This window comes from Solanum tuberosum, unplaced genomic scaffold (genome assembly GCF_000226075.1).
Source record: "Solanum tuberosum cultivar DM 1-3 516 R44 unplaced genomic scaffold, SolTub_3.0 scf00086, whole genome shotgun sequence".
In the NCBI taxonomy this organism is placed as follows: Eukaryota; Viridiplantae; Streptophyta; class Magnoliopsida; order Solanales; family Solanaceae; genus Solanum; species Solanum tuberosum.
Window position 1 is genome coordinate 825,279 of NW_006239010.1, and position 24,033 is coordinate 849,311.

General features: G+C 35.3%; 3 protein-coding genes across 4 annotated transcripts; all 3 read right to left on the reverse strand.

Moving 5' to 3' along the window:
• Positions 1 to 2,349: 2,349 nt before the first annotated feature.
• On the reverse strand, positions 2,350 to 11,828 carry LOC102588012 (probable serine/threonine-protein kinase vps15). 2 transcript variants are annotated; one of them, XM_006346678.2, is made up of 12 exons: positions 11,308 to 11,391; positions 11,118 to 11,200; positions 10,900 to 11,022; positions 10,629 to 10,674; positions 10,361 to 10,521; positions 9,485 to 9,564; positions 7,594 to 7,699; positions 7,175 to 7,351; positions 3,925 to 7,092; positions 3,088 to 3,335; positions 2,908 to 3,007; positions 2,350 to 2,797 (listed from the first exon to the last, which is right to left on the reverse strand). In XM_006346678.2, exons 2-12 carry the CDS (start codon positions 11,154 to 11,156, stop codon positions 2,621 to 2,623), a joined length of 4,425 nt encoding a protein of 1,474 aa, XP_006346740.1. In that variant the 5' UTR covers positions 11,157 to 11,200; positions 11,308 to 11,391; the 3' UTR covers positions 2,350 to 2,620. The 2 variants fall into 2 exon arrangements, with proteins under 2 accessions (XP_006346740.1, XP_006346738.1); XM_006346676.2 differs by lacking the exon at positions 11,118 to 11,200 and having other exon boundaries at positions 11,378 to 11,828.
• An 871-nt stretch (positions 11,829 to 12,699) lies between these two features.
• On the reverse strand, positions 12,700 to 18,788 carry LOC102588781 (ras-related protein Rab11D). Its single transcript, XM_006346679.2, has 2 exons — positions 18,461 to 18,788; positions 12,700 to 13,357 (listed from the first exon to the last, which is right to left on the reverse strand). Exons 1-2 carry the CDS (start codon positions 18,685 to 18,687, stop codon positions 12,916 to 12,918), a joined length of 669 nt encoding a protein of 222 aa, XP_006346741.1. The 5' UTR covers positions 18,688 to 18,788; the 3' UTR covers positions 12,700 to 12,915.
• A 1,498-nt stretch (positions 18,789 to 20,286) lies between these two features.
• Positions 20,287 to 24,033, reverse strand: LOC102579850 (probable LRR receptor-like serine/threonine-protein kinase At3g47570). Its single transcript, XM_015308444.1, has 2 exons — positions 20,994 to 24,033; positions 20,287 to 20,820 (listed from the first exon to the last, which is right to left on the reverse strand). Exons 1-2 carry the CDS (start codon positions 24,031 to 24,033, stop codon positions 20,474 to 20,476), a joined length of 3,387 nt encoding a protein of 1,128 aa, XP_015163930.1. The 3' UTR covers positions 20,287 to 20,473.

Here is a 24,033-nt window from a genome sequence, read left to right on the forward strand (position 1 = left end):
GTGCTACTTTTGAACCAGGAGTCTTGGAGCAACGGTAAAGTTTTCACATGTTCAAGTCGTGAAAATAGTCACTAATGCTTGCATTATGATAGACTGTTTGCATCACACTCCCCTACTAACACAAGATGTTTTGTGCACCAGACTGCCCGTTATTGTGAGTGCTACTTTTCTTGGACAAAATGAAAAAGTAATTGCTATTTTAGTCTCTACTTGGCCCTTTAGTGTTTGTACTCTTTTTGTATTTTAGTTTCATAAATCTTCAATTTGATTGGAAGTTGAAGGTCCTTTTTAAAGATACTATATTCAAATATAGTACACCATGTATGACACCAAGGACTCCACGTAGTTTTGTTTGTATTGTTTGAAATTGTAAATGAAAATTGTGCAACTAGTTTTGAGTGTAAATTAAATATAAGATCATTGTCAAGTTTATAATATTACTAAATACTTAGATTAACTAATCCATAAAGAAGTCCTAGTATTGGACCTTTATTAGTACAAGGAACATATAATAAGTAGATTAATTGCTAACCATTGGTTATTGACCTTTGATTTTATTGAGTTTTTTTTCCCCTTTAATGTTGATATTATTTAATTTGTAGAAGTCATTATCACTTTCTATGGAAGGATTTTGCAAGCTGGTGAGACATGGACTTTTTAGCTATTTTCTATCGAATGTCTTGTCATTCAATATAATAATTATTTTCTCTTCTTCGAGTTATATGATATATTTTTTTATTTTTTTTCAAAGAAATGATATATTTTTATATATAAAAACAATTGAACTTTAAACTTTCGTTTTATCCTTATTCAATTTTAGTGAACGAGACCATAAATAAGTTATAGCTAGACAGAATATTTATATTTTTTTTAAACCTCAATCAAAGTGCATCACACATCTTTGAGCACACATAAATTGTGATGAAAACATTTGCTGTCTATATTTGTAAATAATTCTTTTTAAAAATTTAATATGCATATAGAATATGCTGACATTGTTTGAAAATAATGTAAAGTAAATATTTATTTGTAACAAGAAGTAAATATTTGAAAATACCCACAATATCATATCTTATTATTAGTTTAGATAAGAGCCAAGTGATGATAATATGCTGACATTATTTATGCAAACTTTTGCGTACGCTACTATTATTTTATGTTTCTTTGATTTTGGTGGGGCATAAATAATTCATCGCCACTATATATTGATGTCTTTTTGTGCCCAAAAGTTTAGAATTCTATGTTAATAATTGTTTTACACTATTAATTCTCTATTCCTCTTTAGGGTAATGAATTGAGATTGATAAGGAAATAATGATGGAGAAAATAAAGAAAATTATGATTGTGTTGTTGACCTTTACCGACTTACACGATGTTGACTTAAATGGTTTATATAATGGAAGTTGATAACAGAATTGTATTATTTATTAATTTTGAAAAAAAAAATCATTATTTTATGTGAAGTTAACACAATTTAAAAAAATATATATACAATAATTTGTAGATGTTGTATGCACGCCATTGGTCATTGATCTTATCCTTTGAAAGAAGAGCAAATGGACTTGCCCGCCATTGATCTATTTATCTAGTTTTTAAAAGAATTAAATCGTCTTTGATAAAGAGATTAAAAATATAAAAAATAAATACACTAAAAAGATAAAGAAAATTCAACATCTATTACACACATAAATAAAAAATAACTTCAATCATGTATATACTATATGATTTTCCGCTGAAGGGAAGCCGAATGAGCCCCCTTGTGTCCCCTATTATACATAGATCAGCATCTACTATATATTGATCTAGTTTTTGCGAGATTTAAAAGAATTGAGTCACCTTGAGTAAGGAAATTCAAAATATAAGAAAATAAATACACCAGAAATACAAGAGAATTCAATTATATCTACTATACATTGATCAAAAGTAACTTCAACCTTGTATATACCTTGTAATTTTCAGTCGAAGGAGATTAAAAACACCCACTTGCACCCCATACTATACTATAGGTAGATCCACATCTACTATTGTTCTAGTTTTCAAAAGATTTAAAAGAATTAAGTCACCTTCAGTAAGCAGATCCAAAATATAAGAACAATACACCAGAAAGACGAAGGAAATTCAATATCTACTAAACGTAGAACAGAAGTACTTCAACCTCATATAATATCGTATAATTTTTTGGCAAAGGAACCCCCTTACAAACCAAAGCATTTCCTAACATCACTATCAGTTTTGAATTCCTCTAAGAACAAGGAGCAGCTTTTTGCATTTGAAGAACTTGTCTGGTAGATTGAACATATTGTATTAGCAATTTCTCATAGAGCCATGTAGGTAGAACAAATGCAGAGGTATGAACAATGGCCATAAACATATTGTATTTACAAATAATAAAAATGATATAAAGTTATAACCAAAACATAATCTAATAGTAATCCAGAGCGGCATCTACCAGAAATTAATACATTTGTGGTAATGACTCAGAAATCTATCTGTCATATATCTCTAAACACAAAAGAAGCCATTTTCTGTACATTTCAATTAATATTTTTAAACAGTAAAGAGGCTACATATACTCTGAATATGTACACAATAATATATATACAAGTATCTCAAGGTTCCTTTACTTCCAAACCTTAACAGCTCCATCTCTGCTACCTGATATCACAAGTCTCTGATTTAATTTGACAGAAGCCAAAGAGAGAATACAATCACGGTGACACCCAGCCGCATCAACGGCAGCAGCTCCAAGGATTGCCTTTGCTGTTTGTCTGGTAGCCAAAGGTCGCCTCTTCGCCTCCTTTAATGACGAGCAAATGCAATATATTAGTAGTCCAACAATCATAAGACAGAAATTATACGTCACAACTGTAAAAGGAAGAAGTGGATCCTGCTTGATAATTCACATACCTGCACTATTTGTACGCCAAAGCTGGATTTTGTCTCATAAAAGTCATCATTAACAACCCCCTTTATAGATGGTCCGCAAACACAATAACTTCGTTCCGGGCTGAAATATGCAAGACTTGTTGAGTTATATATGAAAAATTTAGGTGAATTTAATATAGAGCTAGAGAAACAATCTAGAACCTGCAATGGTCCCAGCGACGTATTTTTAAGTCAGTTCCCCCTGTTAACAAATCACCACCAGGTAATGGAAGCAATGCACGAATGCCAGAAAGGCGAGGAGGCGGATCACTCAATTCATCAACTCGGTACTTTGAACCATTATTTCTTCTTAGATCTTGTTTAGGATTAGCCTTATTTGATGGCTTCACTAAAGCCCAAGGTAAGTCGGAGTTCTCAGCCTCATTCTCATTGTTTGCTACCCTCAAAACCTGCAGCAAAAAAATACAAAATTGCAAAGTTGGAAAAAGTCACTAGAGTAGACAACATACTTTGTACCAACTCATAGCATGTCCCAAGAACAATGGTTCATCTTAAATGATAGATTACACAAGTCAAGCATCCATATTTTATACAAGACCATCATAAACGTAAATGAATCTTAAATTCAATAGTTACATCCAAGACAAACAATTCTAGCATGAAGTTTCCAATTTATTAAGCATCTATCAGATACCACCAAGAAATTACAACGTGCTGCGAAGGATTTTATCATCCAAACACTTTCAGTATAGAAGGAAAGAAAGATGGAAGGCACAGAGCGAGCGAGAGAGAGAGAGAGAGAGAGAGAGAGAAATATTCAGACACTGCACTCTTCCCTAATAAGGATCTCAAATCCCCAGACGCAGTAGTCACTTCCAAGTATATGTATACTGGATACATCACATAAACCAAATAAAGGAAAATATCAAGTTAAATAGACCCAAGGACTGACAACACAAAAACAAAGTTACCCACTAGTATTTGGAACTAAAAGCAAATAAGTCAGGGCTTCTTTTCTTAAGAAAAATTACACATCACCTGGTGGCAGCTCCCGTTCTCTGCATTCCATAGAGAGACTTCATTACAACCTGCTGCAACATAAACAAGGGGCCTTGCTGCTACAGACAATGAGGTACTAGGAGGAGGAAGAAAAAGAGACATTCTCTCAATTGGGCAGGCAAGAGAATATTGCCATGTGTTAACCGGTATGCAAAACCTCAAATCCCAAAGTGTAAGTACACCTCTTGAGGAACCTGATACAAACCAATTTCCACAAGGTCCTGCAACTAGAGATGATATATAGCCCTCTTTGGGATAAACTTTGGTGTTCCAGGCATGTGAACTTGTTCTTGTGTCCAACAGATGGAGCCCACAATTCTGAGTGCTATACAAAATCATTTTTGAGGCACCAACATCTGAACAGTAGTTCAAAAGGCTTGCAATAGCACCCTCTCCCACTTCATTCTTCTTCACATCAGCAATACCAGAGTACTTCTCGACAACATTACCGAGTCCTCGGGAGATATAATCAACAGAGAACATATGTATTGTTCCATCACATGCTCCAACAACAACTTGAGCAGAACCTTGGAGCACTGTAACACATAAAGCTCGGCTTCCTTCTAAAGAATAAGTTAACCTTGACCTGAATGAGATATCCTTCTCTAGCTTTTTCGAATCCCAAACCTTAACAGTAGAATCGTCAGATGCACTAACAAAAAAGCTGTGGTCTGCTGAAATGGATATATCATTAACAGCAGAACGGTGCTCTTGGAGGTGAGCAACCAAAACCCCACGAGGCCTCCATCCTGAATCGGTAATCATGGATGTTCTGGCAAAAGATGACAAATCAGTTCTATCTGTTGCAGCTGTGTTGTCTTCCATTGTTAGGGAACCCGTTCTAGATGTACCAGACCCAATGTCCTGAAACTTGTTATTCACATATGCTGTTTGATCAGCTTCCCTGTCTTCCACTTCATGTACAACTCTCCGCAACAGTGTGGAGCTATTGCCAATGCTTATTGAACCTGACACTAGCTTAGGTGCTGGAACTGAATTAGCCAAGTTAAATGATTTGTTCACAGGATCCATCCAAGGCAAGGATGAAGAACCAAATCCAAATGAAGTATATGGAAATGAGGAATCAGAGGCTGCTACACCAGTGCCTGCTGGTCTCTTGTTATCCTCCTTAAAATAGTACAAAGGAATGCCATCAGCTGATTTATCAATAAAGCTGCTCATACCACTGACTTGAGGAGACACAAAGCCAGATAGCTGTAATTTTTCTGAGGGGAGGCGATCACCGCTATCCATTATGCTCGAAGGATCTTGTATTAAGCTTCCCACTGATTTCACCTTGGTCGGATTATCATCACAATCAGTAAAATCAATTGGTTTCGTTAAATCACTAGCAGATTTATAACCAGGAAAATCATGTTTTCTCCCAGGCCAGTATTTCATTCGATCCAACTCACTGCTGCTTCTGTCAAGTAAATCTACAGTTTCCCATTGTTTTGACTGAGGTGTTGAATTGTACCATATCTTTCTTTGTCTCTCCAGCATATCTGAACTCTTTGCATTCTCCACAAGCTGATAGTACATTTCTTTTGAAACTGATGGCTTCAGGCATGAGAGAAGAGCTTTCTCTGAAGCTAGAGATGCTGGCTGCCTGCGAAGGAAGGGCCTTATTACGGGGACAAGAAAAACATAAGAATCAACTGCTCCTAAGTTCTCACTGCTGGCAGCAATAAAGGTGACAGATGACCTCCTTACCCATTGGCTAGGGTAGCACAACAAATGGAAAGAACGGTCTATCATTTCAAGTAGGAACCGCTTGCGCAGAAAGCCACTTTTGCAGAGAATGGCCAAGCAATCTAGTGCATTGACGATTACAGCCTCAGTTGTATCAGTCAATGCCTGCTCAATGTATGGGAAAAGATATTCTTCAACACTTCTTTGTCCAACAAAAAAACAGACATATATGATTTGCCCATAAAATACTGCCCTGAGCTGCTCATCTCTATCATTTAGAAAAGCAGGGAGAATGGGCAACAGGAAATCATTACTTTGCCTCTGCCCAAAAAACCAACAAAGGTTACCAATATCTTGCAATAGTGCTCTCCTGATGTTTGGAGTTTGCTTTGGGCCCATCACGAGTTCTTGAATAACCTCAGCAACTGACTTCCTTAATTGACCAAGTTGTGTATCACTGTTTAGACTCTGTGGCCGTACTGGTTCGCCTGAGGTCGATATTGATGAATTCTGGGATGAATTTGTTTCATTCAGAACACCTGCCTCGCTCAAGCTTATTGAGTGAATCAGAAAACCATAAGCTGTTAGCGCAAGCTTCGATATATTGCTTGCATAACAAATCCTAACACTCTCCTCTGGGTCATCAGGAAGCATGGAAAGCATAGGGAGAATATACTCAGGAAAAATTTTGGCATCACTTGGAGGAAAATCTCTAACCAAAGGAAGAATATCACATAAAGTCTCTAAGGCAGCACAACGAACAATTGCAGCTGGATCCGACAGCATTGCTATCACATGCGGAAGTACTCGCTGCAACCGATCTTCGTCATCAATGTACAAGGAACAAGAGTTCAACAGCAATACAGCACCTCTCCTCATAAAAGGCAATTTGACATTACGTATGCAGGAACACAACAATGAGGCTATCAGCACCATTCCTTCACAGCTCATTACTTCTTCAGGAAGTGGTAAGAAAGGCATTCCAAAAGTGTCCGATTGATTATCATAGTCAGACATCAACACAGCCAAATCTTCCATGGTGATCTTTTTTAAAAAGGGATGGTGAATTCTCTTGAAAGAAATGGAGCTCACTGGGATTTGTTCAACTGGAGATTGGATGTGACATTGTCTTTGCTTCTGAGAGTATGCTGTATTGGCTATATCCTCCAGCAAAGGCTTCACAACAGGACATTGATTATTTTGTTTCACATCCCTGAGCAAAGTGTTCACGTTGCCAAGCAGATCAAAGCGATCATGAACTGAGCCCTTCTCAATCTCTTCTCTGTTGCTCAATGAGTCCTTCACTAAATTCAGATTTTCGTTCATATCACTCACTTGCCGTGTTTGACTGACAGGAACTGAATGTGGACTCACAGCAGGGGGGTTCCTGTCACCAGGCTTATCACTCATCATTTGTTTAAGGATCTCATTAAAAGAGGTCTGGCATATCAGAACCTACAAAAAAGATATGGCTACTGAGTACAAATGTTGAAGCGGGTGACCAAGTGAAACAAAAGATGTACATTTATAATCCTACCCTTGCATCGGAATTAAGGGGATTCAACAAGGAATAGAAATTATGAAGGAATGGTGAGAAGTAGCTTGGGAACACAACTCCTGCATAGTTCTGCAGATAGCTTTCAGCAGAATATCGTGAGTCTGGGTCCAATTGAATCATATGAAGAATCATCTTCCGGATTCCTGAATCTGGAATCTGCATTGAAGATATACAAATAAGCATTTATCAGAAAATTGCAAGAATTGATGAATAGAACACAAGTAACTCTTACGAAAGATTTTTTATTCACAACCTTAAATTAAATAATTATAAGTCATGTTCCAAAACATCGCATTGAAGAACATAATTTGACAGACTAGGTGCTACAATACCATAAGAAAGGTATTAAGATGAAAAATGCTAAGCTAAGAAACTAAGAAAGAAAAACAAAAAGACACCTTTTCCAGAAGTTGACTGGGATCGTGTTGTCCTCTGCGATAAGCAAGCAGTTGAGACAATTCGAATAACGGCTGGCCCTCAAGGAACAGCTCAGCAATAACACACCTGGTGCAATGTAGATGATGTTTAAATACTCAAATCCTTATTACATGAAAATGACATGTGTTTCTTACTTCTGCAAATTCTGTTACATATTTTAATCAGTTTTTACCTACCACCGTGTCACATATTATCTTACCTACGGGTGCCTCCATCTAATTCTTTTTAGGATTTATTTTCTGTTTTCATGTAAGCTCAGTAATCCCCTTTTCATGATAACTCAAGCAACTTAACCAAATTTCAGGCATAAATCCTGGCCCAAGTAATTTAGTGCAGCGGCTAACGGATACAACATGATGCTTTGTATCAGTAAGTCCTATTTCTTCTCGTCAAGGACTTCGAAGTCCTATTATAACAAAATTTGGATTTCTCTTAATAATTTTGCAAGAAGTCCAAAACACTTTTTTTTTTGAGATAAAAAAAAATAAAAAAAATAAAAGAAGTCCAAAACACTTTTAATATAAGATACATTTCAATCTGCCAACATTTCATCTAAATACTGATGAAAATAACAAAAATAATTGTATTAATGATAGTGGGATGATTTTACTATAAATTAACATTGATATTAACAATATAACTGAGCTAGACAAAAGAAGGTTATTATAATTCAAGCCAGGGAAAAAAGCTACTTAAATTGTTATATCTGATCTCAGCATTTTGATTTAGTAAAATGTGACATCACACTATATCAACCAGATAAATAAATGAACCAAATTGCACGAGCTAATTTTGTTGAAAGGAGCCATCCGTTAAATTAAAGATGACTGTTTATTTAGGGAAAGGATGACTGATTATTGTTCTTACAGAAAACATCCTTATTTTTTTAGCAGAACTATAGTAGGATGTCTTGCAAGAGACAACAGGAAAATAGCTGACAATTATCTGGAGAACTAGCAAGTGTTAAGCTGCTAATAGCATGTAAGGTGTACATAGCAATTGCTAGTAAAAGTAGGAAGATAAGGTCCCTAAACGTTTGATATGACTCAAAAGTCTTAAGAAAAAAAGGATTTCTCTGCAACAATCACTATTCTAATTGTATAATCAAAAGCAATTACTGTTCTAGTTGATAAAGGGAACATCTTTAATTTTATAGTCGTGAATTACTTTAAGCAGGATTTCTTGCAGAGATAGCTGAAAAATAGCTGACAATTAACTGGAGAACTATCTAGTCTTAATACTATGCAAGATATATAAAGAAGTTGCTAAAAGAAGTATACGACACTTTGATCCCTAAAAAGTTAAATATGACTAAAAAGTCTTACAGAAGAAAATGGATTTCTCCACAAGTCTTTTCTATAGGTTTTTTGTTCGATGTGAAATGATTATAAAATATAAAAGGTAAATTATTGAGCAATTCATAACTTTCCTAGATCTTCCGATTGCTGTACCTAATGTCGAATTAGCAAATAACCTTCTCTGATTCTTATAAGTGACCATCATGATGATACCAGTGCTAAGTGCTAACATGGTAAATGGCACAACACAAATAATCTATGTTGCTCGGACTCTTCAAAAATGTCAATGGGTGCGTGTCGGATTCTCCAAAAGTAGAGTATTTTTGGAGAATCCGACACATGTGCAACATCAAAAGTGAAGAGTCCGCTCAACTTAGCAAATAATGATGGAAGGAAATCACCACATAAAGAGTTGCTATATAAACATTATGATAAAATTCTAGAAGAAATTTTAGTTCAAGTATCTTAATAGTAAATTTAGAAGGAGAAGAATAAAAGAAACAGTAAAGTTTTGAGAGGCCATTCCAAAATAATGACTCAAGAAAAATCTCACCCAACAGCAAAGATGTCCATAGATGGCTTCAAAGGAGCATCTTGTGAAACGTGCATCTCACCTCCATGCTCATAAAATCTCTGAAAATTAGTGACATTTATGCAAAAATTACTTTGACATCATGGTGCATACGAATAACGTAACTATTAAAGGGGAAATGGTGTGGGACAAGGATGCCATTGCCTCCAGGAGAAATGTGCAGTTCTTCCCTTTTTGTTAAGATACATGCAATTCAAGCATATTGTTGTTTATTCAAGCTTATTGGTGTCTCCCAAAGTTCACTCTAATGCCTACACTGAACAGCTCTTGAACACACTCATAACTAATAATCTCTTTTTCTTGTACAATTTGCACTTAGTTTCTACTAACAAAGCTACTTCTCCAAATCTCATTACAGTTGTCCACTGAATATAAAGGTTAAGACTATATTAGAATCACAAACAGTTCAGTCTTTGACATAAAGGAACAGTTCCTCCCCTTCAAAGTGAGAAATAGTGAATAGGTGGCTGTGTTCAGAATGCAATTAGGCAGTGGAGCAAGTGAAGATCAACTCTATCTGACCTCACCAGTCAATTACACGCACAAGATATCCATTATGTGTAGCATTCACTATTCACAACAATAAAAAATACAGGAGTCTTAGAGTTTCACGCGTTCACTACTCACAAAAATCATAGATATAGGAGAGATACTTAGAATTCGAAATACCATGGTTAGGTGTGCAACTTGTTTGCATGAAATTACAATTTTTCTGTCAATTAATGACTGGCTAATTTTCAAATAAAACTTCATTTTTGTATTAAGTATTAACCCAACAAAATAATTTTTAAAAAATAAATCAGTATGTTTTACTTATGTTAGACAACTTATTCGAACCTCGGGTGCAAGATAGCATCGTCTTCGTCCACCGGTATCAAAGAAGAAGGAGAAATCAGAAGGATCATCATGTGGAATATAAGTGGGTTTGAACGATGCAAAGTCTGCAAGATAAAGCCAGTTCCAAGATGTGACTAGCACATTCTCACACTTGATATCACCTGCAACCGAGTTCATGTCAGTTTTTAAAAAGAGAAAAAATAAAGGCCTGAGCAAGTCATAGATTTTCCATGTCATGTCAGTTATTTCACATCATGAGTCATCTCACCATGACACACTCCATGCTCATGACTCTGCTTCACTGCATAAAGCAACTGCAAAAGTAGATGTACATGATATGACTATTGCAACTTGATAAACCAGAATTATAGCAATGGAGACGACGACGACGACAACATATCCAGTGTAATCCCACAAGTGAGATCTGGGTGTGTGTGGGGGGTAGAGTGTACTCAGACCTTACCCCTACCTAGGGAGGTAGAGAGGCTATTTCCGGTAGACCTTCCGAGCAATGGGGATAATAGAACAAGAAATATTACCTGGAAAGCAAGCCATTTCTTCTCAACAAGACAGAGGAAAGGTCGGGTACTAAGACGATCATGAAGATTGTTAAAGAAGTATTGTCTCAACAAATAAGCAGCTTTATCTGTTTCAAGCCAGAACTGCAACATTCCACATCAAGCAAAGACTCAATATTTAGATTTCTATAAAACTACTCCCTCCATTAGCTTTTACTTGTCCACTATACAAAATATACCTTCACTCTTAGCATATCTTCGTGTTTTACCCACAACATTAATTACTTATTCCCAAATCTTTTCCAACTATATATCAAGTATCCTGTAAAATACTCATATTAATCGTTATTTCTTAAAGAGGCCTACAAAGTCGAAAGTAGACAAGTTAAAGTAAACGGAAGGAGTAATATGTTACAAATATAAGATCACCTGCTAAACAAAATCTAATTCGAAGTCAATCAGTAAAAAATTATTGAAGAGTCTGCCAATTTTACTTGACCTGGAAAGGCCAAACATGTGGATGATCAAGGGAGGTGAATATGTCACGAATTTTGGAGAGACGATGCTCATATTCGCGTAAATCAATGAAATCCCCTCTTTTGAAATAGACTTTTACAAGCACAAGTCCTTCGTCGTGTTTGCAGAGAATTGATTTCAAAAAGCGACCTCTACCTACAACTTCTTTCAGCACCAGGTTATACGACGACGGCAAGTCGTGGAGGTAATACTCCATTGCCGACGCTTGTGTCGTTTTTGCGATCTTATTCCCCATTTTACACTCTTTCTTCCTCCTTTTTGACGATTTTCGAGATGTTTTTAGCTCCTGTCCATTATTTTAGGGTTCAATCGGAGTAGGGGGAGAATTCGTCGGAGCTCCGGCGAGACGAAGATGGAGAAAGAGTAAAAATTAAGGGTTGAGTGTTGCCGGAGTTCATCTAAGAGCAAAAATAAAGAGGAATTGAAAAGGAAATTTAGAAAATCTGCTGAAAAGACAAAAATATCCTTATCTTTAATTTGCTGCAAGGTTATTTTAGAAAATAAAAAAAGAGATGTCTATGGCAAACAACCTCTCTAAATTCTTACGAGTATCCGAAAAATACTTTATTTCATCGAAGCAAGAATAAGATGTGTTTACACTCTTCCCTCTTTAGATTTCACTCGTGAAATTTTTTGTTGTTGTTAAATGGATAATAGCAATTTAATAGTGATACTTTTGTAATTCATATAATAAAGATAGTATCACAAATAAACTAATCATTCTTTTTGCAATGATTTACATTTGTTATAAAAAAAACATGAATATCAAGATTTGAAATATTGAACTACAAAAACATTCCTAAAATATTGACAAATGATTATGCCTTTAAAAGTTAAAATACTTATTTTGGAGAGTTAAAAGAATTCAACAAAACTTTTTAGCCTTTTCCGAAAAAAAAGTGTTATTGAGTAGCAACAAAATTAGTTTTTTATAGTCGAAAAAACAACCTCTCCCAAAAGTACTTTCCGAAAGCTTCGACAAACACAAATTATTGCTCGTAATATCGCCAAAAGTGTTAATCAAATTAATTAATCAAACACAAATAGTTACTTTCAAAGAACACTTGTAACAAAAAAATACTACTCTTCAAAATAAGTATAGTTCTCTCAAAATTTACTTTCCCAAAAAACACTTGGGACAACAAACACTCTTCTAAATAAATATATTTCTCGAAGTTTGACCAAATAGACTGCTAAGGGTCAAAATCACATTTTGCTCCTCATCATATTTTTTTTGGCCTCGAGAATTCAAACCACATTTAGATCAATTGCAACCCAAGAAAATTGAATATGAAGCTAACAACAAACATATTATAAAACTTGTAAAAGCACATATACTCTGCTGCTGTTGTCCTCAGTCCTCACATAGAACAATCTAAAAATGAATTTACAACCAAATACATGAGATTTTCAAGAATTACTCTCAGTGAAACTATGAAGATTTAATACTCATAAAAATTTTCACCTGAAAAAGTAAAAGAAACGTGGACTCCTGATATTTCAAGATCTACAACATGCTCTCTTTTCTGGGATGACTTGTGCAGGACCAGGTACAAGAATCTTCTTCCCAGATAAAGATGCAGGATTCCCATTGGGGGGATTATCATCTGCAGCAAGATTCTTCTTGTTTACGATGTTGAAGATCTCTGTCAACACAGTCGAGAATGCATCCTCCACGTTTGTCGCTTCCATTGCAGAAGTCTCTAAGAAAAATAATCCTTCCTTCTGAGCAAATTCCTTAGCATCCTCGGTAGGGACAGCTCGTTGATCTTTGAGATCAGTTTTGTTTCCAATCAGAATGATCACAATATTCCTATCGGCATGTGCGCGCAACTCTTCCAGCCAACGGGGTATGTGATCAAATGTTTGGCGTTTTGTTATGTCATAAACCAACATAGCTCCAACAGCTCCCCTGTAGTATGCGCTTGTGACAGCTCTATATCTGAAAATGACAAGGAAACGAGTAAATCAGTTACAAAATTGTTAAGTTTCTCCTCCACTTATCGAGTCTAAAAGCAGTCCTGACAAGGAAAAGCGTTAAATGTGGGAATCAAGTTAATCAAATCCCTATTGTGATATCACTTATCAGTGCAACGCGAACATCAACACTTGGTAATAAGTATTTATAAGAGCTGGTGAGAACCCAGATGGGCATACTTGAATACTAAACTCTAATAGACCACTTGGCAGTGCACTTGTACAATAGTAATTGGATAGTAGCATAGATGTCTCTTTCGAATAAATATGGCGTCTATAACAGGCATACATAATACATTGCACATTAATAAAAGTAGGAAAAAACTAGTAACCAGGAAAGTCACATTTAATCACAATCTCAACTGGTATTGATGTTTTAGAACATTACCATTCATTTCCCTACAATATTGACCAACTCCAATTTGAAGAAGCGTCTCAATGTGCCTATTCTCCCAAAACTTGGGGTACTATGACAATAGAGGAACCTGTCATATAGGGGTGATTTTTAAGAAGACTGAACAAAAAGAAGAAGATGGATGCTGGCAAGGAAAACTGATGACTCCTCTAAAGTTAGACTTGATAATGTGGCTACTAGCGTGAACTCATAATGTGGATACTGATGCCAATCCCGCCAATCCCGCCAATCCCTAGACATAACTTGGTGCAAGGGACAGGCGCACCACCAAATCAAAGATTCAAGCCACACAAGTGAGCCTGTACTGATAAATCTGGAAATGAGGTTTTCATCTTTGTATTTCATTTTGAAATGAAGCTGTTTGTTATAAGACTTGTAAAATGAAGCTGTTGGTCTGGAATAATTTGATGACTAATAGGACACGCTAAGTGCAAGAACTTGAGCAGTGCCAAGTTCAACTTAACACCAAGGTCTTTTGATGAAATACACGAAAGTGTTGTAGAAATGAGTTAAAAGAAGGAGAAGACCAAGGATAGGCATGGAGGGCCAATATCCTTTTCAACAGATAGATGAGGATACAATACTAGTAAAGTAATTGAAGATGGCGTTGGGCCAATACCGGAGATCCTGGTGACGACAAAAAATGGTAAAAGACTTTTGTTCAAAACTGGGTGGCCAGCAGACATCTTTAGAAGCTTTCCGGTTAACCATATCCTCTAGGATTGCAATGGTCATGACACCAACAAGTATCTTTTTGATATTGAGGGAGAACCAAAATTTTGGGAATGTGTAAAATTGTTTCTGAGAGCAATGTCTCAACCCTTTTGCATCTATATCCCTGTTTTATTCCAATGACTTCTAATCTCGTTGACTGTGGGATAAGATCAGAAAAAATGGGGCCTATTTTATGGATAAAATCTAATTTATGTTGCACCAGTTAAGTAGTTGCCTAGTACTAATCAAGACAAAAGGAGCAGATAAACCTATAAGCTTTCTTGTCCAACGATATGATACTTGAACAATAATAGCTCACAGTTATTTACAAATTCAGCAATATACATTTCTCGATAGGTAGCTTTACAAAGGTTGAGTTACAAAAAGACAGAAAAATTTCACATTATAGTGAAGAGAAAAACAATAGTAATTAGAGTGGATTAAGAGCTATCTGGTTACCATCAAACTGGATGGAAACAAAAAACAATAAAGGCAATCTATCAACCTAATCTACATATCCATGACAGATACCTTTTGTATTTAGAAGTAAATCAAACAATTGCTAGACAAGGGAAGACATTTGGCAAACAAAGAGCATCGAGTAGAAGGACCCCACCAGCATAAGGAAAGGGTTCATGCACGACTGCCTGGGTTGCTTGAGAAACCAGATATAACAGATCCAACCACACATAAAGCAAGTGGGTAATGCAAATAAAAAAGAAGTTGGCTCTACAAGTGTTGAAATTCAACTATCAATACCAAGATATTTGAGACTCAGGCCTATAATTCTGTATATGGTGCAAATTCTTGAAGAAAACTAGGACCGAGCCTACCCAACTCAGTCAGTTCAACTGATTCATCAAAATTTTAGGCCCAAATCTACTCAACTTGGTCAAATATTGTTGTTGAGTTAAAATGATATCTAACCGTATGATTCTACTCAAGACATATGGCAGTTCAATTTTGAACAAATTCTAAAAGATTAAAATTCTGATTTATGTAAGAGATAACTAAGAAATGACAATTGAAAACCAAATTTAATACTCTTAGGGGTCGTTTGTTATGAGGAAAGAGGGATAAAATCCTGGGATAAAATGCAGGATTATCAAATAATCCTGCTTCTAGTTAGGGGTATTAGTTAGTCCCCAGATTATTTATCCCATCATTTCTGCTACAATGATGTGATTAGTTATCCCACTATATAGGGGGATAACTAATCCCACTGGATATCTCAATCATGGGACAACTTTGTCTATCCCATCCTTCTTACCAAATAACCCCTAGAAAATTATATATTTATGTCCTTCAGTAGTCAAAAGAAAGTTGTAATTTTTATGAGTATCATCTATAATGCATAGACGAGTGAGTCTTAAATTTTGAAGTTTGACTAACTATTTGCTTTAGTTCACTTTTTCTCATTGACTTGAGTGTGAGTTTAGAAGACGCATGTTGACATCCAATTTTGTCTCATGCTTCTTCCAACTTATTTGTTTGCACTTCTAACACCTTTCATAACAGAAGAATACTTATTCTTTTATTCTATTACAATTAAGGGCTTTTAATATCATCGTTATATATATTACTAATATGATCATCCTTCATTATGCAACCATCATCATCACTTCAAAATATTACTCTCTCCATTTCAATTTATTTGTCTTACTTTTTTTTAATTTGTTCCAAAAAGAATTTCAATTTATTTGCCTTACTTTTCTTTTAATCCGTCTCAAAAAGAAAGTATTTTTTTCGTTTTTGACAACTCTTTAATTTTAACTTTCCACCTAATATGTTTAATACCACTAGATAAAAGGACATTTTTGTACTTTCTACATATTTTTAGTTTAGGTATAGAAGATTCAAAAGTCTTCTTTACTTCCTTAGTTTCTTAAATTCCATGCCAAGTCAAAACCAATTGAAACAAAGGGAGTATTATTATTCTCATTTTAATATTATCATTAACAGTCATTTTTTAACATTTTAATTTATTTTCTTTCCGAATGCATCACATTTTTTTTATTCAATTAACAATAACATTTCTTAATTTTGTACATTTTATCTATATATATATATACATTTTATCTAGGTTTAGTTATAGCCCTTTATTTTTTATCCAACAACTAGAGCTCTTCCATTTTTAAGACCCCTATAATATTATTATCCAACAACAATGACAATGATTAAAGGAAAGTTGTATCTATCCTACTGTTTATAATTCCTATATCATTCTCATTTACTAAGTTGCTCGGACTCTTCACTTTTGGTGCCGCACTCGTGTCGACACGACATGGGTGTGGGTGTGGGATCCAGGTCCAATTTGGTAAACCGATTTTGGGTACTTTGACCAAAATCAATGGGGATAGTCAGGACAATTTTAATGATTTCTGTAATCTATACAAATAAAATTGAAGAAAATGGAATACCTTTTATATAGAAACTTTTATGTCACTCTTTTTTCTTTAATCTCATTCCAAGATTCTCCTCAAGTTCTCCTCATAATATCACATAATTAGGTTTACAACTCTATTTTTAGATATTTTAATTATTTTTAGGCGAATCCTCACACCCATATCCATACATGGATCCATATCCCCGAATCTTGAAAATTAGATCATGACGGATCCGACATCTAGATCCACACCCGTATCGAACACCCGAGTTCGAGTAACTCCTTCTCCCCTTTGTAAATTATGAAGCTTCTGTATGTCTTCATTCATAAGTTTTCACGTCTTTGCATTCACCAAGATGGAAACGAAACATTAGAGAATATACATGTTCACTTATTTACTTGTAGAGAAGAGTTACACATAGAAACCACAACAAGAGGAAAGGAACTATCAAGGAGGAAGAAGATCAAGAAATTGCTTTTAAAAGTAAACAAGTACATGGAATCTTTACATTTATTAAGAATCGTTTGGTGTGAGGTATAAGGAATAATAATTCTAGGGATAATATGCAAGACTATTTTATCCTGCGTTATAAGGAATAATAATCCTAGGGATAATATGTAGGACCAGTCCTGGGATTATTTATCCCACACTTTATACCTTAGTAATGGGATAAGTTATCCCATATACATGATAAAATAGCTTATCCTTAGAAGAGTTGGCATATGCACAGGGCATCTGAATTATCCGTGTGACCATGTGGCCTTCTCACTTAAGTAGTCCGCTCAAGAACCCTGAGTCTAGTAAACCAACCCATACAAAGACCTAAGATAGAGTTTTGCCTCCACTTCAAAGATTTTCCAACCCACCTTAAGTATATTCATGCATATGACTTAATTTGAAGTGGGTTCAATCGAAACCCTTTCATCAAAAAATTGCACTATGCCAAGCAAAAGGGTAATAGTTGAAATTTTAAAAGATATTTAACTAGAATCCCCTGAAATCAGGGGATTTTCTAGTGAAGTTGGCAAAGGGAGATCAAATTTTGCTTAAGGTCACAAGTGCTCAAATAGGAGTGACAATCCTTCACTTCTTTTAACCCCTTGTCAAAATTCCTCGCTCATCACTCTATCATAATCAAAATCATGCCCAAAAGTTTGATCGTTTACTCCTAATCCCACATTATTTTTGGTGGGAGGAGAAGTAGTAGTACAAATGATTCAAGTTATATACACAGTATAATGATTTTTTTAACATCATCATCATAATTTGACCTAATATAACAATTTACATACCATTTATTCTAGGTTACCAATCAAATACTATTGATTCACCCTGTGCACACCCAAAGGGTAGTGTTTGTGGTTTCCTTCGTCATAAAAAAAATATATTCATTTCATTGAACTTAAAACTCACCCAAAACGAGACGAAATGGAATCTAAACCTCACCAACAAAGTAAAAGTTCAGCTACTCAACCAACTGAGCTACTAAGATTCCTCGAGTTTGCAATAACACAACAAGAATCAAAGTGTCAAAAAAAGAAAGATTTAATACCGTTCTTGACCAGCAGTATCCCAGATCTGAGCTTTAACAGACTTGTGCTGTATCACAAGGGTTCGTGTCTGGAATTCAACCCCAATTGTTGCTTTAGAATCGAGGCTAAATTCGTTACGAGCAAATCGAGCTAGTATCTGTGACTTTCCTACAGCTGAATCACCGATTAAAACCACTTTGAACACATAATCTATCTTCTGGCTCGAATCCCCATAACCACTCGCCATTGATTTCTCTGTAAAATCAGCAGCTGAAAATGGAAGAGAGATCGGGGGTGGAAACAGAGGAGACGTAGATCTTTGCTTTGTCCTGATGGACCCCTGTCTTTATTCTTTTCCTTTTTCAATTTATTATTTCAAAAAGAGTAAAATAATAAAATTATTAACCCGAGGTCAACAACATATCTAAAGTATTTTTAACTTTTTTGAGTTTCATATTTAAACTACCATAACGTGTGTGAGTTTCAAAATGTGGGTACTAACTAATTATTTATCAAAATACATCTCAATTATTGGATGTGTGAATTTCTGACCTAATATATCATCACTATTCAGATAACAAAAGAGAACAATTGATAGTTAATGTGTATTTATATATATATATATATATATATATATATATATATATAATTGATGATAATTCAAGTAGAAAATTTGCATACCTGATAGTTCAGCTATGAACGTTAAAATAAAATAATACTTTAGGTGTGATTTTGACTCTTCACTCTTTTTTATTCAAAAATAATATTAGAGATCGATAGAATTAGTCGAGGGACCTAAAAAGCAATGGTTTACCTCTATGGCGAATGTTAGCGGTTCAAGTTTGCTTATCTCCAATCCGTGAACTTAATCGATACAACACATTAAAACACCCTTGTTGATGATATTTTACTCCAACAACATGTAGCATTCCTCAAACATCTGATATATCTTTAACCCTTCCCCTCTTATTAACACTACAAAATATTTTTGTTTATTATGAATAATTACCGGATATGAAAACAATGATTTAAATTTAAATACATGAAAACCTTATAAGCATCATTATTTTACAAGTTTCGTACCTAAATTATTTGATGTTCATAGAATTCCTACTCTACGGTCTACATTGTTTCTAATCTATCTCTTTCGATTTCTTTTCTTTTATCTCTAGCAATTTCTTTTCTATTTATGAAGGAAATAAGAAATGAGGTGGAAGAGACATTTCCATACTTGTTTTGATTTATTCAAGCGTTCAAATCATAGTTATTAAACAAAATAAAATACATACGAAACCACTCAAATATGAAATTACAACATGAGGGAATGTAACACATCTATAAATAATGGACCAAGAACACATCTTTAATATGCAATTTTAATAACATAAATTGCTATTCACACATATTAACAATTTCTTAGGGAGTGTTTTCACTTCACTTGGACCTCCTTCAACCTATATAAAGTTTTTGAAGCTTATACACCTTGTCTTCACTTCAACTTTAGGATTGAGCTACATAAATCTCTTCTTTACTTGCACTTTCATTTTTAGTACTTGATAATCGTCAGTATATGTTAAGCTTATATTTTGACTGATACTGAAAAACAGGGCGATCAAAGTTAAGTTTGAGTTTAAATTATGTGTACTTACGGTGTAAAAACTATTGGATAATTAGGATCCGGTTTTTCATTCACCTGCAAAACTCACCAAGTCCAACTAAGCATTCCATTTATTAAATAGTTAAATATATTAATCGGAAGAAGCTAATGAATCAAAAATATGAAGTAGAGGCAAACAGAGAGAATATTAGTGCAGCTAAACACTTTCATAATATTTCTTAATTTTATTCAAGCATTCAAAACATATTAAAGACTACTCAAATCTTAAATCACAAAATGAGGGAAATGCAACACTCTGAAGTACAAACAGTACATGTCTACAGGTAGAACAAACGACGACTATATTCAACAAACAAGTAAACAAAAAGCAACATGTTAACTTGCAGCACAGAAAGAACACCACCGAAAGAGATTTCTATGTTTCCAGAAATGTGTTGTTGATTTTGTTAAGCCTTTTGACTACTTCTTTCATGGTTATTCTTGATTCTGGCATTTCCTTTGTGCAGTCTAAAGCCAATTCTATCATGGACACGATGCAGATTTCACTTTTGGAAGTGATCTGTTTTTCCTCGGAAAAAATATTGGCATCCACAACGTCCATCATAGTCCCTGAAAATAATTGTGTTATCCATTTCCTCAAGTCAAGATCTCCATGGAATATCTCTTCATCTGTTGGCCTTCTTTTGGTCAAAACCTCCATCAACATGATGCCATAACTATAAACATCACCACTAGTGGACACTATTCCCTCTGAGCCATATTCTTAAACAAATGAAAATGAAAAAGAATTACTCATTTGAATATAACAATAGTGCGCGTACTAACAAAGACATGCTTTTTATTTAGTTCTAGTATTTGCAAGGGCTTGATTTAGATAAGAAAAAAATCAAATAGAAAGGTTATTATATAAGTGAGAAAGAAAGAAAGTAGTCTACCTGGTGCAATGTATCCAAGAGTTCCCAATGTCTCGGTATGTGCCATGGACTTACTTATGGCTAAAATTTTAGAGATGCCAAAATCACCAACTTGAGCCACCATATCTTCATCCAAAAGAACGTTGGCTGGCTTTAAGTCGCAATGAACTATTGGAGTGACATGACCATGATGTAGATATTCAATTGCCATTGCCACGTCAAGCATTATGGTGACTCTTTGATGAAGATTCAAGTGGCAATCTTCTCTGTACAACCAATTCTCAAGACTCCCGTTGGGCATATATCGCAGAACAAAGGCTCTTATATAGTCACTAGAACAAGTAGTAATAACTGGAACAATATTTCTGTGTCTAACATTTCTCATCACTTCGCATTCGGTATCAAACCTCTTGCATACTTGCTCATTTTCCAAATCCAGAACCTTAATGGCCACTACAGTTCCACTAGATAATGTGCCTTTGTAAACAGAACCAGAGCTTCCCTCACCAATTAAATTGGATTCATCAAAATTATTTGTTGCTAGTTGAATCTCATGATAAGAAACTAACTGATGAGTCCCAATCTCCCGTACCTTTTCAACATCTTTGAACTTTCCTTTATTTTGTTGTTTCATTATCCAAATTAAAACCAACAAGAATATCAACAAGGATGATATAACCACTGGAGTAACAATTTTCAGCAGAACCTCCTTAAGCTTTGATTGTTTTCCAGGATTATTGATAGCGCAAGCAGGAATCTCCAATATGTGCATTCCACATAGACCTTTGTTCCTGAGAAATGATTGAAGAGTGGAATTTGCAAACACGCCACCACTCGGTATTTCACCTTCTAAATAATTAAATGAAACATTAATGCTTTTAAGGTATGAGAGTTTTTCCAAAGACTTGGGAATAGTACCTGACAATGCATTTGAAGACAAATTCAAGAATTCCAAGCTTATCAAGTTGGCAAAGGATAATGGAATTTGGCCAAAAAATGAATTGTTGGATAGGTCAAGATACTGCAGGTTTTGGAGTTCCCCGAATCTGGTTGGTATCACGCCTGAAAAGTGGTTACTGCAAAGATATAGTCCTACAATGGCTTTCAGTTCTCCAATATCTGATGGAACTTCTCCCTCTAAAGAATTTCGTGACACACTTAGATAGAGAAGACCACTCATCTTCCAAAGACTCAACGGAAATTTTGATGAAAATTTATTAGAATCCAAATAAAGATGTTGTAGCAAGCTTAGATCTCCTATACATTCTGGGATCACTCCAGTGAGCTCATTATGTTCCAGATATAATTGAACCAAATTAGATAAATTGCATACTGCCTCAGAAATATGTCCCTGCAATTTATTGTAACGTAGATACAGACCTTGGAGTTGTTTAAGCTTACCAATCTCAGGAGGAATACTCCCTGTCAAGTTGTTTCCTTGAAAGTATAGGGTCATTAGACCGCTCATGTTGCTTATACCTGTGGGGATGAGGCCGTTGATGTGTGCATGTCCTATATGAAAGTTTTGAATAGTAGATGAAAGATTCCCAATAGAATTTGGCAGAGCGCCATTCAACAGATTGAAACCCACTTGTAGATATTTCAACATCTTACAGTCCGCCAATGAATTGAAGAATAACAACTCACACTCTCTTGGTTCATTGGTTAGTTGATTATGATGTAGGAAGAGATATCGCAGCTCATGAAGATTTCCCAAATTAGTAGGAATAGTTCCTGACAGAAAGTTATCATTTAGCTCCAATTTCTCAAGCTTGGAAGCATTTGTTATGAACAATGGAATTTCCCCTTCAAGCTGATTGTCTCCCAAGTAGAGTTCTTTAAGGTTCGGAAGATGAAGACCTGTAGTGGTTGGAATTCTCCCCAAGAGGTTATTGAAACTGAAAGCAATCACTTCCAAAGAAGATATGTTGAAAATAGCCTCTGGAATTTGACCAATAAGATTAGAATTGTCCTCAATGACTAATACCCTCAACTTTGATAGCTTCCCTAATTCTTGAGGAATTTTCCCTACTATGTGATTTTCTCCACAATAAAGATATTGTAGAGTGGAAATATTTCCCAATGAAGTGGGGATAGTCCCTTTAATTGGATTACCACCAATAAGAAACATCTCGAGTTTGGATAAACAATCAATATTTCTGGGTATTTCTCCAGTTATGTTGTTGTAAACTATGGACAATACTTTGAGCTCTGTGAGTTGGCATATGTTGGAAAGAATGCAACCAGAAATTTGGTTGAAAGATATAATTAAATGCTCCAGATTTGATACAATATTCCCTTGACCAAGCAAGAGAGGGCCGGAAAGGCTATTGTGTCGCAGATTTATGGACAGTAGTGACGAGATATTAAACAGTTCTACGGGAATGGAACCTGTTAACTGATTATCAGTCAAGGACATGTCTGCAAGTTGGCTCAGATTACCGACCTCCTTAGGAATGTTGCCGCTGAATCTATTCCCAGACAAACTGAAGTTCATCATTTTTGTGGCATTTCCAACAGAAGGAGGGATTATACCGATGAGACTATTGTTCCTGAGATTTAAGACTCTGAGTTGGGGTACATACCATGGCCCTCTCCACATTTCACCACTGAGTTCATTGAAAGCCAATGAAATTACTTGAACTCTCCGGTTTTGAAATAGACTTGTTGGTATACTTTCGTTGAGCTGATTGTTTTGAATATCAATCACTCGCAAGCGAGGCAAGTGGCCAAGTCCATAAGGGATGCCACCGCGGAAGCTGTTGTTCTCGAGATTGAGAACACTGAGGAAGGACAGATTGGCCAAAGACGGGGAAATTGTGCCTTGAATTTGCAAATTAGGAAGAGCCAAGGCCACAACCCTTTGCCTTTTTGAACTACAAGTGACACCAAACCAAGAGCAAAAGAGTATTTTGGTCCAATTATTGGCCAAAAAATGATTAGGACTTGTAATAAGATTTTTGAAAGCTAGTAGAGCTTGTTGATCAGTTTCATTTGAGGAAGCAACAGAGTAATATTGAATTACAAGTAGAAGAATCAGTAAGAAAATGTGCTTCTCCAT

Coding starts and splice junctions, on each gene's coding strand:
- LOC102579850 (XM_015308444.1), bottom strand. CDS start 24,033: ATGGAGAAGCACATTTTCTTACTGATTCTTCTACTTGTAATTCAATAT. Junction 20,821..20,993: donor TCTTGGATACATTGCACCAG/GTAGACTACTTT, acceptor CATTTGTTTAAG/AATATGGCTCAGAGGGAATA.
- LOC102588781 (XM_006346679.2), bottom strand. CDS start 18,687: ATGGCGAGTGGTTATGGGGATTCGAGCCAGAAGATAGATTATGTGTTC. Junction 13,358..18,460: donor GATACTGCTGGTCAAGAACG/GTATTAAATCTT, acceptor TGTCATTTTCAG/ATATAGAGCTGTCACAAGCG.
- LOC102588012 (XM_006346676.2), bottom strand. CDS start 11,650: ATGGGGAATAAGATCGCAAAAACGACACAAGCGTCGGCAATGGAGTAT. Junction 7,700..9,484: donor ATGGACATCTTTGCTGTTGG/GTGAGATTTTTC, acceptor ACATTGCACCAG/GTGTGTTATTGCTGAGCTGT. Junction 3,336..3,924: donor AGAACGGGAGCTGCCACCAG/GTGATGTGTAAT, acceptor TTTTTGCTGCAG/GTTTTGAGGGTAGCAAACAA.